This window comes from Poromitra crassiceps, assembly GCF_964638095.1.
Source record: "Poromitra crassiceps genome assembly, chromosome: 6".
NCBI lineage: Eukaryota > Metazoa > Chordata > Actinopteri > Beryciformes > Melamphaidae > Poromitra > Poromitra crassiceps.
In genome coordinates this window covers 43,917,334-43,933,637 of record NC_139627.1, presented here as the reverse complement: position 1 = coordinate 43,933,637, position 16,304 = coordinate 43,917,334, and the positions used below count along the sequence as shown (strand labels likewise).

The window sequence follows — 16,304 nt, the reverse complement described above, 5'->3', positions numbered from 1 at the left end:
GGCTTTTAACATAGCATGAGACCTCTGACCCTGTGCTGCCCCCCCCCCCAGTTTTTCTTGTTTTGTGTGTTGTCATTGTATACTGTGTTTTTAGCTACTGTTTTACTTATTACCTATGCACTGTACAGCACTTTGTGGCAGCTGTGGTTGTTTGAAATGTGCTCTATAAATAAAGTTGAGTTGAGTTGAGTGAGTAAAAAGCAAGGACATAAGCTAGCATTAATATGCAGCACTGTCAGAGTTACAGAAATGAGCACATTCGAAGGTTGAGCTCAAAATCTATAAAGAATAGGAGGACCTATGCAATAAGAGTTACAGCAATGCAAGGTTAAGCTCAAATTCTATTTAGAAAATGAGGACCCACAACATTAATCTAAGAGTTACAGCAATGCAAACAGTTACAAGGTTAAGCTCAAATTCTATTTAGAAAGGGAGTACCTAACATTAATCTTAGCGTTACAGCAATGCAAACAATTACAAAGATAAGTTCAAATTCTATTTAGAAAAGGACAATAATAAGAATTATAGCAATTGGCAATAAATAAGGTTAAGCTCCACTTATTATAGAAGTAGAGGACCTGTATCTCCCTCAATTGCTAAAGGGGAGGGGGTGAGTGTCAGGGGGCATAGTGGCTCAGTGGCTCATCTCTCCCTAGGACACCGATCTGAGAAGAGAGACAAGAATTAATATACAATCACAAAGTTATACAGTTACAGAAAACAACTAAAATCCTGGCTTTCGTTCTGGCCAAACGGTTCAATTGTATTTAGCTCATGGATCGAAGAAGGACTCTCGTCTGAGAAGTTGGTTGACTATGTTACCCCCTCTTGGATTGGGTTGTATTTTTTCAATTCCTATAAATTTGAGAGAGGAGGCTGAACCATGATTGTTTTCTTTGTAATGCCTGGCGATGGAGTAATCCAGGTTGCCGTTCCTAATGGCGTCTTTATGTTCTGCTATTCTCAGCTTGAGAAGGCGTTTTGTCTGGCCTATGTACATAGATCCACATGGGCAAAGTAAGGCATAAATCACATGGGTTGAGAGGCAATTAATAAAATCCTTAATAACATATTTCTTTCCTGAATGGGGATGATTAAATTTCTTAGTATCAAATGTATTTGAACAGTGTGCACATTTACCACATCTGTAGTTCCCATACACTTGTTGAGCGAGCCAGTTCGTTTGTATTGGCTCTTTATACATGGAGGAAACAACAACATCTCTTATATTTCTGCCCCTTCTAAAGCTGAACCGGGGTCTCGAAGAGGACAGGTGGTTCAGGCCTGGGTCACATTCCAAGATATGCCAATGCTTGTTTATAATGTGTTTGACTTGCTTGGAGGCAGTGCAGTATTCAGACACAAAAGTGGCTCTGCTTTCAGTGTGTTGGTACGGGGGATTGAAGAGCTCCTCCCGATCTCTGCCATTCACTTTTTCAATAGCTTTGTCAATAAGTGTTTGGTCATATCCTCTTTGTCTGAAACGTTGAGCCATTTCTTTAGCCTTAATTTGAAAATCATCCTCCTTACTGCAAATTCTCCTCAGTCTCACAAACTGACCATAAGGGATGTTGTTAATCATATGGTCAGGATGGAAACTGGTGGAGTGCAAAAGAGTGTTTCTATCGGTTTCTTTTCTATAAATAGATGTCTCCAATTGTCTCCTTTCATTAATAGAAATCACAAGATCCAGGAAATGAATTTTTTCACAACTAAATTCAATAGTGAAGTGTAAAGTGGGGTAGGTACTATTAATATAGTCAGTAAATGCTCTCAATTCCTGTTCAGAACCGTTGAACCCCATGATGATGTCATCAATATACCGTTTGAAGAACAGAATGTTATTAGAAAAAGGGTTATTGTTAAAAATATATCTATTTTCCCACAAACCCATGAATACATTTGCATAATTTGGGGCGAAAGGTGATCCCATACTTGTGCCTTGAACTTGCAAATAATATTTGTTATCAAAGATGAAATAATTACATTTCAAAATGAATTTAATGAGAGACAAAAGCAATTCCACAGGGAGATCATCTTTCTTAGGGCCAAGGTAAAACTCCATGGCTTCTAGAGCGCCATCATGTGGAATGTTCGTGTAAAGGCTCTCTACGTCAAAAGAGACCAAAAAAGCATTAACAGGCATAGATATATATCAGACAAAGATTTTCAAACATCTCTGGTGTCCGCTACTGTACATATGAGGGAAGTGTCTTAACAATGTCTCTGAGGAAGTGGTCTACAAACTGACTTAAAGGTTCAGACAGTGAATTATTACTGGCTATAATGGGCCTTCCTGGAGGGTTATCCAACCTTTTGTGAATTTTAGGCAGCAGATAAAAAATAGGTGTGACAGGGTGTTCAGTTTCTAAAAATTCAAATTGGCTCTTCGTGATCAATTTGTTTTTCAATGCAGCATTCAAAATATCATCCCTTTGTGCTTTAAAAGTATCCACAGGGCTCTGCAGCAACGGGCTATAAAAGGTGGTATTGCTTAACTGTCTAAGGGCTTCAGCGACAAAGTCCTTGGTGTTTTGAATAACCACTGCACCTCCCTTGTCGGCTGGCTTTATAACAATTCTAGGATTACCATGTAGATCATTCAGGGCTTTTCTCTCTATCAAAAAAAAAAAAAAAAAAAAAAAAAAAATATATATATATATATAGATTCTCCAGCGAACCTGATGAAGTAACAGCGAAACGCGTTGTTCGCCATATCTATGCAACTTAAATAAAAGAAGTCTATTCTGACAACCTGGTGTGCACTGGATTTCCTTTATACTGCTATATATATATATATATATATATATATATATATATATATAGTCCTGCAACAACGCAACTCTAGCGACACTTTCGCGAGACTATATATACATATACTTAGGCTATATATATCTATATACATTATCTACAGTATATGGAGCTCACGCAGTCTGGCTGCCAGTGCCTGTTGAGGCGAGTGAGGTGAGAGCTGTGTTGGAGGAGAAGCCTGCGCTTCCAGGGAGAAGGAAATCGTGTTTTTTTTTTAAATGCATGTTTCACAAATCCGATCTGGGCAGTTCTTTGTATGTACATCAAACACATATCCTCATGTTTTTGTATCTGTTGGGGAGCTTTTTCCGATGACTTTTATGAGATTTATGGGGCTGGGGAACTGCTGCCCAGCCCCCCTACCCCCTACCCCCCAAAAGGCTGTGCCTTCTGCCAGGTCGCCATTGTAAATAAGAATTAGTTCTTAATGACTTACCTGGTTAAATAAAGGTTAAATAAATAAATAAAATAAAAATAATAATGAGAATAGTGATTTTGTTTGTTTCAGTGAATCTGCTCAGCTCTTTGGAAAATATTGTAGTCTGATGTTGCCTTTCTGAGCGACCAAACCCCATGGAAAGGAGGATTAAACCCCATGTATAATTTGCAAATATTGTATAGGAGTTGTGATTTTGGTTTTGGACATAATTTACTTGAATTTTACAGTTTTGAGTTTTGTCATTGTCATTAGTTTTGATGTGTTAAAATAAAGTTTGTTACAACATGACAGAGGATTGAATGGAGTCTTCAATGACATGATAGAAACACAAGTATTGAGGAGAGCTTTTGTGGACATGCAGACTGGGACTGCTGAAAATGATCAACTTGGCTTACAGGGTGTGACAGAGATCACAGATCATAGGTTAAATTAATTAATTCATGGCCATTAAAAATGTTCAAGGAGTCGTTTTATGACACAAATCATCTGAACAGTAGAACAATGCTGCGCTCCTTCATGGATGTACTGTATAAAGAGAAACTCCCAGTGTTGCTCAATATATAAAAATCCCAAATTGCAACATGTGCTGAAGTCTCCATAGAAGAGGAAGTCAGAGCTGGGATCTGCATTTCTGACCTTCAAACAGAAAGCGATAAAGCTAAACCAATACATTTCTACAGTGTCTTTAACGGGTGCGAGAACATCAGACTGGTGAGTTTTCAGTCTTTTGAACCATACATTAGTAACTGAGCAGTAACTCCTTCTCCCTGCTGTCCTGCTTATTTAGCCTACTCTGCAGAGACATCTGGATTTTAAGAAAGTACTGGGTCAGTTATGTCTGTCAAGTAGCTACAACAGTGATGACAATGTAATTTATACTTAAGTGTTAACACAAGAAATTGAACGATCGCTACAACTTGAATTCACCTCTGTTTGGAGTGTCACTGTGCGTGTGTGTGTGTGTGTGTGTGTGTGTGTGTGTGTGTGTGTGTGTGTGTGTGTGTGTGTGTGTGTGTGTGTGTGTGTGTGTGTGTGTGTGTGTGTGTCAGTCATGGCTCTGATTGCAGTACTGACAGGCTTGCTCTTGGACCTCGGGCTGTTTGGAGGACTGTCAGCACTGCAGGGTGAGACAGGCTGTTTTCTCAACTCACATGAACAGGAGCAGAGCTCAAAGGCTGGAGGACTTCAAATGTCCTCTTGAATCCTAGAAGACAGAGATGGTAGCCTATAGGTCTTGGTGTTATGTTCAATCCCAACCTTTCATTTGAAACAGTGTAGTTGGTCATGTGACAATGACCCACTGATATGATGTTATTGTCTTTTATATTTATTATACTTATATTCAGTTCAGTTCAGTTCACTTTATTTATACAGGAAGGGATAAAAATGACATTTCACATGTACATTTAACTGGCCTGACTCAGTTACAAACTGGTTTTCAGCAGGTTCCTGTTCTGCAGCACATGAAACTAAATTAATATACAAAACATGTTCAATTGCACTACATACAATTATACAAACCTGACAAAACATTACATTTACAAACATTCATTCATTCATCAATACAATCAAACAGCAACAGCAAAAATTAAAACCTAGAAGTGAGTCGGATCAGTGATTACAGGTGTTTTCTAGCATCAGATGTTGTTTGTAGGCTTGTTTGAAATGTGAGATGGAGGTTATTGCTCTGGTGTGAAATGGGATCTCGTTCCAAATTTTGGTGTATGTGTGGAAAAATGATCTTAATCCATAGTTATTTGTGTATGCCGGTACTGGTATGAGTGCATGTGAGATTGATCTGGTGATGCGTTCTTGTCTTGTGTTGTGTCTTGGGAGTAGAGCTATAAGTGTTGGAGAAGAGTTGTTTCTGAGCATAAAATAAAACTTAATGGCTAGATTTTTTGTGTAGTTCTGAAAAGTTGTAGCAGAGGAGTGAGAGAGTGCAGTACAGTGGTGAGTCCAGGGTGGAAAATTACCATGAATTGTATATGCTCTGTTGTAGAGTCTTGCTATGGGTTCTATCATTTCCTTTGCCGTGAGGGACCAGATTGGAAGACAGTAGGATATTGTTGAAAGAAAAATTGCATGTAGGTATGTATTTGAAACAGTGAGGGTGAGAAATGGTCTAATCTTACTGTAAACAAATAGTTTCTGATTTGCCTTCTTGACTAGGTTATTGATGTGATGTTTGTAGGTGAGGGGAGTATCAAGTGTTACTCCAAGGTATTCGTAGGTTTCTGCTATGGTTAATGTGTGATTTGCAAAGTGTATGGGGTCAGACATAGATATGGATTTTCTAGGAGAGCGAAAGTACATACATTCAGTTTTCTTGACGTTAACAGTTAGATGATTAGATTGCATCCAGTCATGGAGAAGGTGAAGATCAGAAGATAGTTTTGTGTTTATGACATTAGGGTTTGGGTCAGAAAAAAAGATAACAGTGTCGCCGCCATATAATAAGCAATTTGAATAATTACAAACCTTAGGAAGATCATTAATATATAAAAGAAAAAGTAAAGGACCAAAAATGCTACCTTGGGGGACTCCCATGTCACATGATATAGGGGGTGATGTCACATGGCCAATTTTAACCACTTGGGACCTATTTGATAGATATGATGAAATCATCATTATCACAGAGGAGGAAAGTTGAAATGAGCTAGTTATTGTTTTAACTAGGCTGCATTTTACTGTTTGAATTACTTTTATTGTTTCGACTTTCTTATTAATTGATTGTACATGTTATGGGCTGTATTTGTTTTGACATCTTTTTGTGTGTGAAGTCCTAAATAACCAAAACTTAACTTCATATGTGGGACCCCACCTCTAAATGGATCTGCATTAGACAGCACACCTCAGGAAATGATGAAAGACTTCTCCTCTCCTCTGAGCAGACAACTGCACCGACTACGAGCTGCAGTTTGACCGGGTGTTCTCGGTACCTGGGGAGGTGGCCATGCTGCACAGCACGCTGGTTGCTCCAGATGTCTTTAACTTCACCGTGGAGCCGTACAACATCTCCTGGTACGCCCCGCGGACGGGCCGCCAGCTCAGCGAGCAGCCCGGACGCTTCCTGCTGCGGGGAGAGACGCTCTGGGTCCTCAAGGTGCAGCTGGAGGACGCTGGAGAATATGTCACCATCCTGAGGTACAGTCACAAACTGGACAGTGTGTCATCTATGTCAATGGGAAGAGTGCTGTTCCAAAATGAGCTATATCGAGCATCACAAAGTAAACGAGTCCTGTCAAGTCCACAGCGTATTATGTTGAATTCCACTAATGTAACTCAAATACCACAGCTAAATAAAAAAAAACAGTAAGTCAATAATGTGTGGATGAGTGAGAAAAATCCAAAGTAACAAACTCAAAACCAACCAAACCAAAAAATACAACTAAAAAGTAGGAGAGAGAGACCGACTCCAGCGCTCAGGCCCCAATTAATAACGAGCATCTCTCGGTTCTGGTTGTGGGTAAAAGCTGTCCCTGTGACGAGAGGTTCTGGTTGTGGGTAAAAGCTGTCTCTGTGACGAGAGGTTCTGGTACTGCCAGACATCAGTCTTCTTCTCTTGTTACAGTCAGCCCCTCTCGGCTCATATATGAGAGGTCTTTCTGTTCATATTCATGGCTGTCTATCAAAGGAGTGACGTCAGCTCGTAGTAGGGTTGATTGATTGATTGACTGAATTTATTTGGATATAAAAGACAGCAAAATCCCAGGGATGTACATGTAAAAGTACAGACACTTATTTTGAACATGGTCCCTGCATGGTCGTAAAAAAACAGGACATACAGTAACACATTACATAAAATGAACATTAGAACAATCAAGAACGCCTTAGTGTCTATATTTAAGCAATATCACACGAGAGGGAGTGCATTGTTGGCTAATATTGGCACTGCTGTGATTCGGTCGCAGGCACGAGGCCGCAGGCCGAGTGCCGTAGATAATCACAGCAGTGCCAATATTAGACAACAATGCACGACCTCGAGTGTGATATTGCTTTTATACAACAGTTCTATTAAACAAAGCTGATTAAAAAAATGACAAAAAGCTGAGAAAATAGATGATTTCTGTATTTATTCCTCCGCCAACAAAAATAGTCCCCTCAGCTTTCTGCTTTGCTGAAAATGTAGCCTAATCAGCCTAATTAACTGCAGGCTGTCTACTTTACTACTGTCTACTCTAGAGCTGTGAAGCATTTTGTTGATTAGGGCAGCTGTGAAGCGGAGTGATCTACACACAGTGAAGCGCCAGTGCATTATCGTGAAATATAGGCACTCGTAGGATCCCTCTTGTCCAATCAAATTGCTCGGCCGGAACTACCTGTTGTATAATATATATTATATATATATATTAGGCTTCCATAGTCACGTGAGCAGTCTCTCGCTCTGGGTGCCCTTACTCAAGATGGCGGCGACGAGCCGCAGCAGCATGTTTGTTAGTGTATCGTTAGTCTCGCAGTAGCCGGCCGTAGATGCATCGCCATCTACTACGTCTGGAACACAAGTCTGAAAAGTGGTTAGCGCCCGCGCACCAAGACAACAAAAAAGATGCATGACAGACATATGAATTGACCAACCACGGACCTCGTGGGTGGTGCATTCGGAATGCGTGCATCAGCTAATAGACCCCGTAAAACATGTAACTTCCGTCACAGCCCAGCCAATCAGATTTCTCCCACAACATCTTGAGAGGTTTTTGCCGGAAGTCTCCCGGAAATTTGACTTGTGATTCAGACCTTCCATTGGGTCTGACCGGTGAGACTAATCGTAATCCAGGCTGCACCTGACCACCGTTCCAGCGCGGAGGATGATGTGCTGCAGTCTGGAGATGTCTTAACATACAGTACTAATTATTATTATATATTAATTATGATTATTGAATCAAAACATTGTCAATTTCCTCATCTATCTTGCAGGACTGCCTCTCGGTGCTACAGACAGGCCACTAAGCTGGTGGTGGACGAGCCGCTGGCCGGAGAGTGCGGCCGGCCGAGGAAAGCTGAGCAGATGATAACAAACGGAGTGACCGACCATGTGGTCTGCCCACTGATGGACCATATAAAGAAACTGGACAACTACTCTGTCCCTTTCTCCCTCAAGTGGTACAAGGTGAGTTACAGGAAAAGGTTGTTCACTGCTGACAACGTACAGTCATTGTAATCATTTATAATATAATATATAGTGAGGTTTCATACCAAATTTCAATCAGAAGGCCACCATATTCGCATAACTTGATCAGCCCGTGACGTCAGTCAAGTTTTTTTTTTATCCCATTTTTATCCCCCATTAGTGCTAATTTAATTGATTTATCCTGGTTGCTGCTCCACCCTCTGCCGATCTGGGGAGAGCCGAAACTGGCTCCATGCTCCCTCCGAGACATGGGCAGTTAGCCAGCTGCTTCTTTTCACCTGACAGGGGAAGCTTCACCGGTAGGACATAGCACGTGGGAAGTTCACGCTATTCCAACCAGTTCCCCTCCCTCCGAACAGGCGCCCTTAACGACCAGAGGAGGCACCACATTAGCAACCAGGATATTGCATGTTTTGGTGAGGGGTTCCTATATGAAGGAAACCCCCCGGGGGCATGGGGAGAACATGTAAACTCCACACAGAAAGGCCCTTTTGACGACCAGTCAAGTTTAAGTATGACATCAGTTATGACGTCAGTTCATCCTAGTACATATAGTGAGGGTTCTACGTCACCTCCCTCTCTGGCGGATCATAGCAGCAGCTGGCATCACGGCTGTTCATCATCTCCTCTGAAGCTGACCTCTGAAGCTGTCGTTTCGCCCCACCCACCTCCCCAGTCCACCACCAACGAGTCTCGACTCCCAAAGAATTCCCCACGGGGGGGATTCTCTATCCTAGCCTATTCAGATGCCCTCCTCTCACCTCAAGAGGAGCACCACCTGGCAAGGGAGTCATACGCCAAAGTAGTTGCCATGCTTGCCATTTACTAAATAAAGCCGCTTGTTAAATCTTACCGACTGGCCTCTCATGATTGGGGGGGGGGAATATATATATATATATATATATATATTTATATATACATATATATATATATATATATATATATATATATATATATATATATATATATATATATATATATATATATATATAATAAAGTGTGACCCACACCCCTAACCCTGGCAGCACTTGCATCCTATTCCTAAAAAGAGACTTGGTTAAGGCCTCTAACCATCCTGAACTTTCCCTCTAGTCACCATCATTGTAAAAAGCCAGATTAACTCTTGAACCTTGACCCTTTCTTCACTCTTCAGGGCTGTGAACCCCTAGAGGACGGAAGTGGCAAGTTCACCTACTGGGCCAAGAACAGACTGAAACTGGACAGGGTGACGACTCTGGACAACGGCTCCTACACGTGCACGCTCACCTTCACCCTGGGCGGGGTCATGGGCTCTGTCTCCATGACCATCGACGTAAGGGTCAAAGGTTAGAGTGGAGTCATACACTGTAGGACTACATCAAATTACATCTTCACGATATGAAGGGACACAAATATTTCAGATTTTGCACTTGAGGCATGTAGCTGTTTCTGTTCTCCACAGGGACCTGCAGTGAGTGCAAGAGTAGATTCAGCTTTCATTTTCTAGATTGTCAATGATACAGAAACCAATTGTGAGGAGGGCAAAGGTCAGAAAGGTCACAGCAGCCCCCAGACAACACAGAATAATATTCCCATGACCCTAGAATGATCATGTACGGTAGAGCGGTGGTTCTCAAACAAAATTACAAACAAGATTATTTGTGGGATAGGAACAAAAACCTAATTCTACCATACACATTTAATTTATTTCTCAAAGTTTTGCTTTTGTGTGAAACATTGAATGGTTTTCAACCTCTAGACCTCTGACTACCAAATAAAACAACCTGAAAATGCGGCCGCACGCACGCACGCACGCACGCACGCACGCACGCACGCACGCACGCACGCACACACACACACACACACACACACACACACACACACACACACACACACACACACACTCACACACACACACACACACAGGCAGCATGGGATAACCGTTTGGGTTTTCACAAAACTACAAACTCTTTATATGAATAAAGAAGAGATACGAACAAAAACACTCATGTGGCTCTTGGTCACTGTCTTTTCAGAAGTCTACTATCTGACTCCACAAGTTCACGAGCCATCCAATGAAATCATCAAGGCTGAGTTGGGTGAGTCTCCCCCTATAACATGTTATTCTTAGAAATGTTGTATTTTGCTATATCAACTTTATTTTATTTTATTTCTTTAGGTTTACTGACATCTACCTGTGGCAGAAGGGTGTCGTCGTTTTTAGAGGGGATTTGTCTTCAAGCTCCTGTGTATAGCCTATAAACTTTACGTTTTCATTGCAGAGATGACACGTTCACATACAATTTGGAGCCATACAATGCTTGAGAGATGCATTTTAAGATCAAATATAATGCAGCTACATCAGATGTGTATGTAACACATGTGTGTGTAACTATCTGCATGCCTGTTTGTGTGTGTAGGTTCCAGTTTCAGTAAGCGGTGCCGGGTGTTTGTGCCGGGTGTGGGGAAGAATCAAGTTAGCATCTACTGGATAGCCAGAGGTGATTTCATCTTCGTCGAACCGTCTGACCGAGTCTACGACGAGGAACCGCCACGGTCAGCACTGTTACCTGCCTTGTTGGCTGGTTCTGTTTTATTCTCTATTTGTTGTGAAGGAAGCCGAGTGACTGTAACAAAGATACTAATGCAGCTGTGCAACAAATATGACTTGACTATAAACAGTATGTGCACACTAGGGAATGCATCTCCTTGCCTATCTTAAAAGTGATTTGCTCAAGCAGCAATCAAGCATTTTTGTATGGATAATTTAGCCCCATTAGTGATGTGGTTTTTGACAGAAAACAATAAATAATGTACATTGTTAATTATGGAGTTTTTGTTAACCATTAATCACTGGTTAAGAACACACACAAAAACGTTATCTCAATAAAAAATAACTAGTATAGACTAGGGGTGTCACGATACACTCAGTTCACGATACGATACGATACACGATATCGGGTTCACGATAACGATACGATATCTTAACAATATTTTTTTGCGATCGATTTGTAAGTTGAGGGGGCATCATCCACGCTAATTTGAGTAATTTCACCATTTTCATCCTCCGTGTCTGTAACGTCCCTCGTCTGTTCAAACAAAGCAATGAAAAGGAGAGCATGCAATCAGATGCAGATCAGTGCCACCATGTTCAGGTTATTCTTCTCGCGATATGAGATTTAATCTCAACGATACATATTGTCATGTTTTGATATCGCGATATATTGTGGGACGATATATTGTGACATCCCTAGTATAGACTTAATAATACAGAAAAGCATTTTCCGGGCCACACGTGAAAAATGTATTTGAGTTCTGAATTTAAATTCACAATTCTGAGAAAAAAAGTCACAATTCTGAGATAAACTCAGAATTTACAGTTGCTAACGAGTAGAAAAACGGGCCTGCTGGATAATGCCTCCTGCTGTAACCAGGCTCAGACTGTGTCGTCCTGTAGTTTGTGGTAGTAAGTTTCCTCTTTCTCCCTCTGCACCAGGTCGAGGAGGCAGGAGAGTCCACGTCCAGGTGTTTGGCTGGAGAGGACGCTGACGTTTACTGAGCTGAAGGAAGAGGATTTCCACATCAACTACACCTGCCAGGCGTACAGCGACCAAGGCAACCCCAATGGGTATTTCACTCTGGTACCAGCAGGTACAAACATCCCAGATTGACTATAACTCTGATGAAGACACAGTAGTGTCGAAACGTTAGTTGAATAAAAACTTCATTATACACTTGATCTGTGTGCTCCAGTACCTTTTGGATTACATCCAAATATCTATATCCCAGATTGAAGCTTCTCTTTACATAACCTTCTGATGGAATATAGATGGCTTCCAGGAGAGGTAGCGCAACCTGCGTGTGTGTGTGTGTGTGTGTGTGTGTGTGTGTGTGTGTGTGTGTGTGTGTGTGTGTGTGTGTGTGTGTGTTCAGTTGAATTTCAGTTTAGTTTTAGTCACTTGGTTGTTTTAATTTACTTTTTAATATTCAAAAAAGCTCATAATGACTACACACAATTTGACTGGCTCTGTGGATTGTTTCCATTTGATTTGGTTTACTTTTGATCTAAAAATTAGGGTTGAAACGAGTATCCGGTAACAGCTAATGTACATTTTACGAATATGAGTATCATCCAAGTACAATGTGTCAAAATTCTGTAGGCCTACTCGTGATTAGGGCTGAGTATCGTTAAAACAATTATGATACCAGTACCAATACAAGTACATTTCAAGTGATACCGACACAAATAGAGTACGTCATTCGATACTTTTTTTTTTGCCATACTTTGAATATTTGGTGGAACCTTGGAACGCTGAACTCAGCGCCAAGAGCCATATAATAGAAGAGTTGCGACATCTCCATTCACTCCAATGGACCAGTTGTTTTTACCTCACAATAGCTCCCGGAAGTAAGGTTCTGGATTAAGCAGCGCTGTCGCGTTGCAGCAAAATGGACCGTTTGCGATGTACTTTGAAAGGGTCAGACGTTTAAAGAATCAAATTGTATATTATCAGCTTTATTTTATGCATTCAAACATACAGTAGCACGAGCCCCCATCCTGGCTATTCATTGGCTACATGTCACGCATTTTGGACTACATTGCTCTGGGTGAACTGCCAACAACAAACTTAAGCCACACCCACTTTCATTCCAAACCATGCCCACTTTTGATTTAAGCCACACCCGACTACAGATACAGATAATTTAGTTGGTTTATATACAGATAATGGTGGTACCTAATAAAAATAACCCTCCAGATCCACCAGGTGGAGAAACAATGGAGGATGCAGAGTAGAGGTTGGTAGAGGCTGGCTGACCACTAGGTCTGTTTTATGGTAATTATACTAATCTCTCTCAATAAATTAGGCAATGATTTGTTGATTAACATGCTACACATACAGTAGCACCTTTAATGGGAAGAAGCATGAATGAATGGTTCACTGAGAATAGAACAGATTTTTCTTTAAACTACAGTTGTTTGTCCGTGACCCCCCCCCCCACACACACACTTCCTCCACCTCCCCCTCTCACTCACCTCTCTCTCTCTCTCTCTCTCCTCAGACTCCAGGTCTACGTTCCTGATAGTCGCTGTGGTCGGCATGTCCTGCATCCTGATGGTGCTCTTGGTCTTCCTCTACTTCTGCTTCAAACCCAAAATATATACGATGATATGATCTGTGAACTTTAATTACCTATTAATGATTCTATCCAGATTGGTTTTATGAGTCTGAACGCTCCAAGTCTGATTTGTGTCACTTGTCCCAAACCACATATGGAGGTCTGGACACACAAATCCGACTTGAACACTTGCCCAAATCAGATTTGTGGCAGTGCGGACACACTCCCAAATCAGATTTGGGAAACCAATCAAGATAATGATGATGAATGACTTTAGCAGCAAATCAAATTTGCCTGCAATGTGAACATGGCCTTAGTCAATGCCGCCCTCTAGAGGCCTTGTGATGAAGCATATCACCAAGCATCCTTTCCATTCCCCCAGACTGACTCACCTGCCATTGCCGTGTGTATGGAGGGCAGGGTTCCCTCCCTTTGCTTTTGATATCCCCCCTCCTCTGGTCATGTCATGTGCTGGACTTTTGTTCCTTGTGTATGTTTCTCTCAGTCTGCTCCTTCCTCGACACCCTCATTCCCTGCCTCTCCAGCTGTCCCTGATGCAGTTAATTAGTTACTACTACCTGTATATATTCTCAGGCTTCCTGCCCACCAAAAGCGATACAGGGCGATCGTCTCGCCTTCGCCCTGTCAAGCCCTGCCCCGCTGCTGCAGCTTGGTTGGCTGCCTTGCTGTATTTCCGTCTTCAATTGGTCTATTTTGATTTTGCCCCCCCCCTCTCGTCTTGTTGTCCTGATGCCAGGTATCCCAGCATGCTTTGCAAGGTGATGAGCGACGGACGGCAGCGACGACAGGAGGGGCCATTTTGAAACGGACCAATTGAAGACGGAAATGCAGCAAGGCAGCCAAGCAAGCTGCAGCAGTGGGGCAGGGCTTGACAGGGCGAAGGCGAGACGATCGCCCTGTATCGCTTTTGGTGGGCAGGAACCGTTAGTCTCCCTCCTTGAGTTTGTCATGTGATTGTTTCCTTGTCTAGCTTTGATTAGAGATTTTTGTATCAGGTAAACCTGTCCCCCCCCCCCCCCCCCGTGTGAACACAGTAAAGTGGTTTTTGTTCCTGTATCGTGCCTGCCTCTTGTGTGTCTGCACTTTGGGTCCAGATGACCTCAAACCCTGACTGCTCAGTGGTCATTCACAATTACAGCACAATTTAGAAAGACTAGCTATTTCAAAAAGATGTGAAGCTGGGGACATGTTTCAAGCCGTGGGAACATTGTCGCATTCATGTGCTCGTCGGATATATCGGATTTACGAGTTGTGAGCACGTGAACGGCCCTTCAATGTCGTATTTACCAGTGGGAATTTTGGAGATTTCTATGCTACACGAGTTTCCGATGTTGTGACGTTGCATGAGGATTCGGGACTACAACAATGGTGGTATGGAGTCCGTGGCACCAATTGACTGTAAAAAGTTATATATTTTGTTATTCTGTTCATAGTAGCTATCATTTATTTTTAGTAGTATTTAGTATTTTTAGTAGTAGAGCCCCAGGAATGAGTCCGGAAAACATTGATGCTAACACTTCTGGGTTCTTCACTGTTTTCGCCTATGGGATTTTTGAATGGGTTTTTGGCACGATGCTTCAAATAAGTTCTCTGGGCAACGCAAGCTTAATCAAACGCGAACCAGTGTTCAGCTGGATAATCTTCACACATGAGGACCACTTTTATGAGTTTTTAAGCTTTTACGTGCTGGTAAAAGGGCGGCTAGCTAGCAAACGGCAAAATGGGACTACACTGTTGAGTCGACGGGGATATTATACGTCAATAACGTCATTACATTTGACGTCATCACTTCAAAGGAGGAACATGGAAATTCTCTTTCCCTCACCTGGTTCAGCCCGGGGTAATCAGTGCACAGCAGCGCACACATCAACAACACTCCAGGTTGAGTGGTGACGTGACGGGGAAGCCTATGCGACACTGTGTGTAGTTCTGGATTAGCTTAGCACGAGCTTTTTACTTCTAGGGCTCGCATTTACGCTTCAAAACTCATGAAAGTGGTCCTCATGTGTGAAGATTATCCCGCTGAACACTGGTTCACGTTTGATTAAGCTTGCGTTGCCCAGAGACCTTATTTGAAGCACCGCACCAAAAACCCATTCAAAAATCCCATAGGCAGAAACAGTGAAGAACCAGGAAGGCCGGGACTTCCGCGTTCCGACTACAAAAATACGTCATCCCTGGGGCTCTCTATTATGGCCTATAGCTACCATAATAACCCACTACTTGCTTTTAGTAAGAAAACACCAGCCACGAGAAAACAAGTGTTCATGCTTGTTGCTCTTTCTGACCAAGAGCACTTGAACGGGTCCTGTCGTAATTACAACGTCACCCCTGGGAAATCCCATATGTCCGAGGAGCACATGAATGCGGCACATGTTTCAAGGGGGGTGAAAAAATCATAAAAGGATCTGTATTTAATGCACGTTTTCATGATTATGGACCTTAAAAAAGTGATACAAATATGACTATGTTCATCACAGTATATGGAGGCTAGTACTACATAATTATACTTTGATGGACAAACAATATTTGTCTATGAAAGGAATAATCATTCAAGATTCAACATGTATATATATTGTCACTCCGGTTGCACGAGGACACTCGTGGGAAGTTCTGAGGTCAGCAGGCTCAGAGAATCTTGAATATTGAGAAGAAGTTATTTACAACAACCATTTACAAACCAAAAGATGCAGTTCAGAGCTACCCGGAGTTTCAAAGGGCAGGCACTTTCAAAAAAGACCTGCCAGGTGATTGGATGAACCATCTCTCCATTATGTTTATCACAGGCTTGCTCTCACTGCCGTC

General features: G+C 41.9%; 1 protein-coding gene across 1 annotated transcript; it reads left to right on the top strand.

The window, feature by feature from the left end:
* Window positions 1–4,301: 4,301 nt before the first annotated feature.
* Window positions 4,302–14,411, top strand: LOC310777916 (interleukin-1 receptor type 2-like; the record flags this gene model as incomplete). Its single annotated transcript, XM_083638260.1, has 9 exons — window positions 4,302–4,374; window positions 6,145–6,397; window positions 8,168–8,360; window positions 9,535–9,706; window positions 10,397–10,459; window positions 10,781–10,916; window positions 11,857–12,011; window positions 13,422–13,477; window positions 14,236–14,411. The coding sequence occupies 9 exons, from the start codon at window positions 4,302–4,304 to the stop codon at window positions 14,314–14,316; spliced, it is 1,182 nt and encodes a 393-aa protein (XP_083494386.1). The 3' UTR covers window positions 14,317–14,411.
* Between the last annotated feature and the right edge of the window lie 1,893 nt (window positions 14,412–16,304).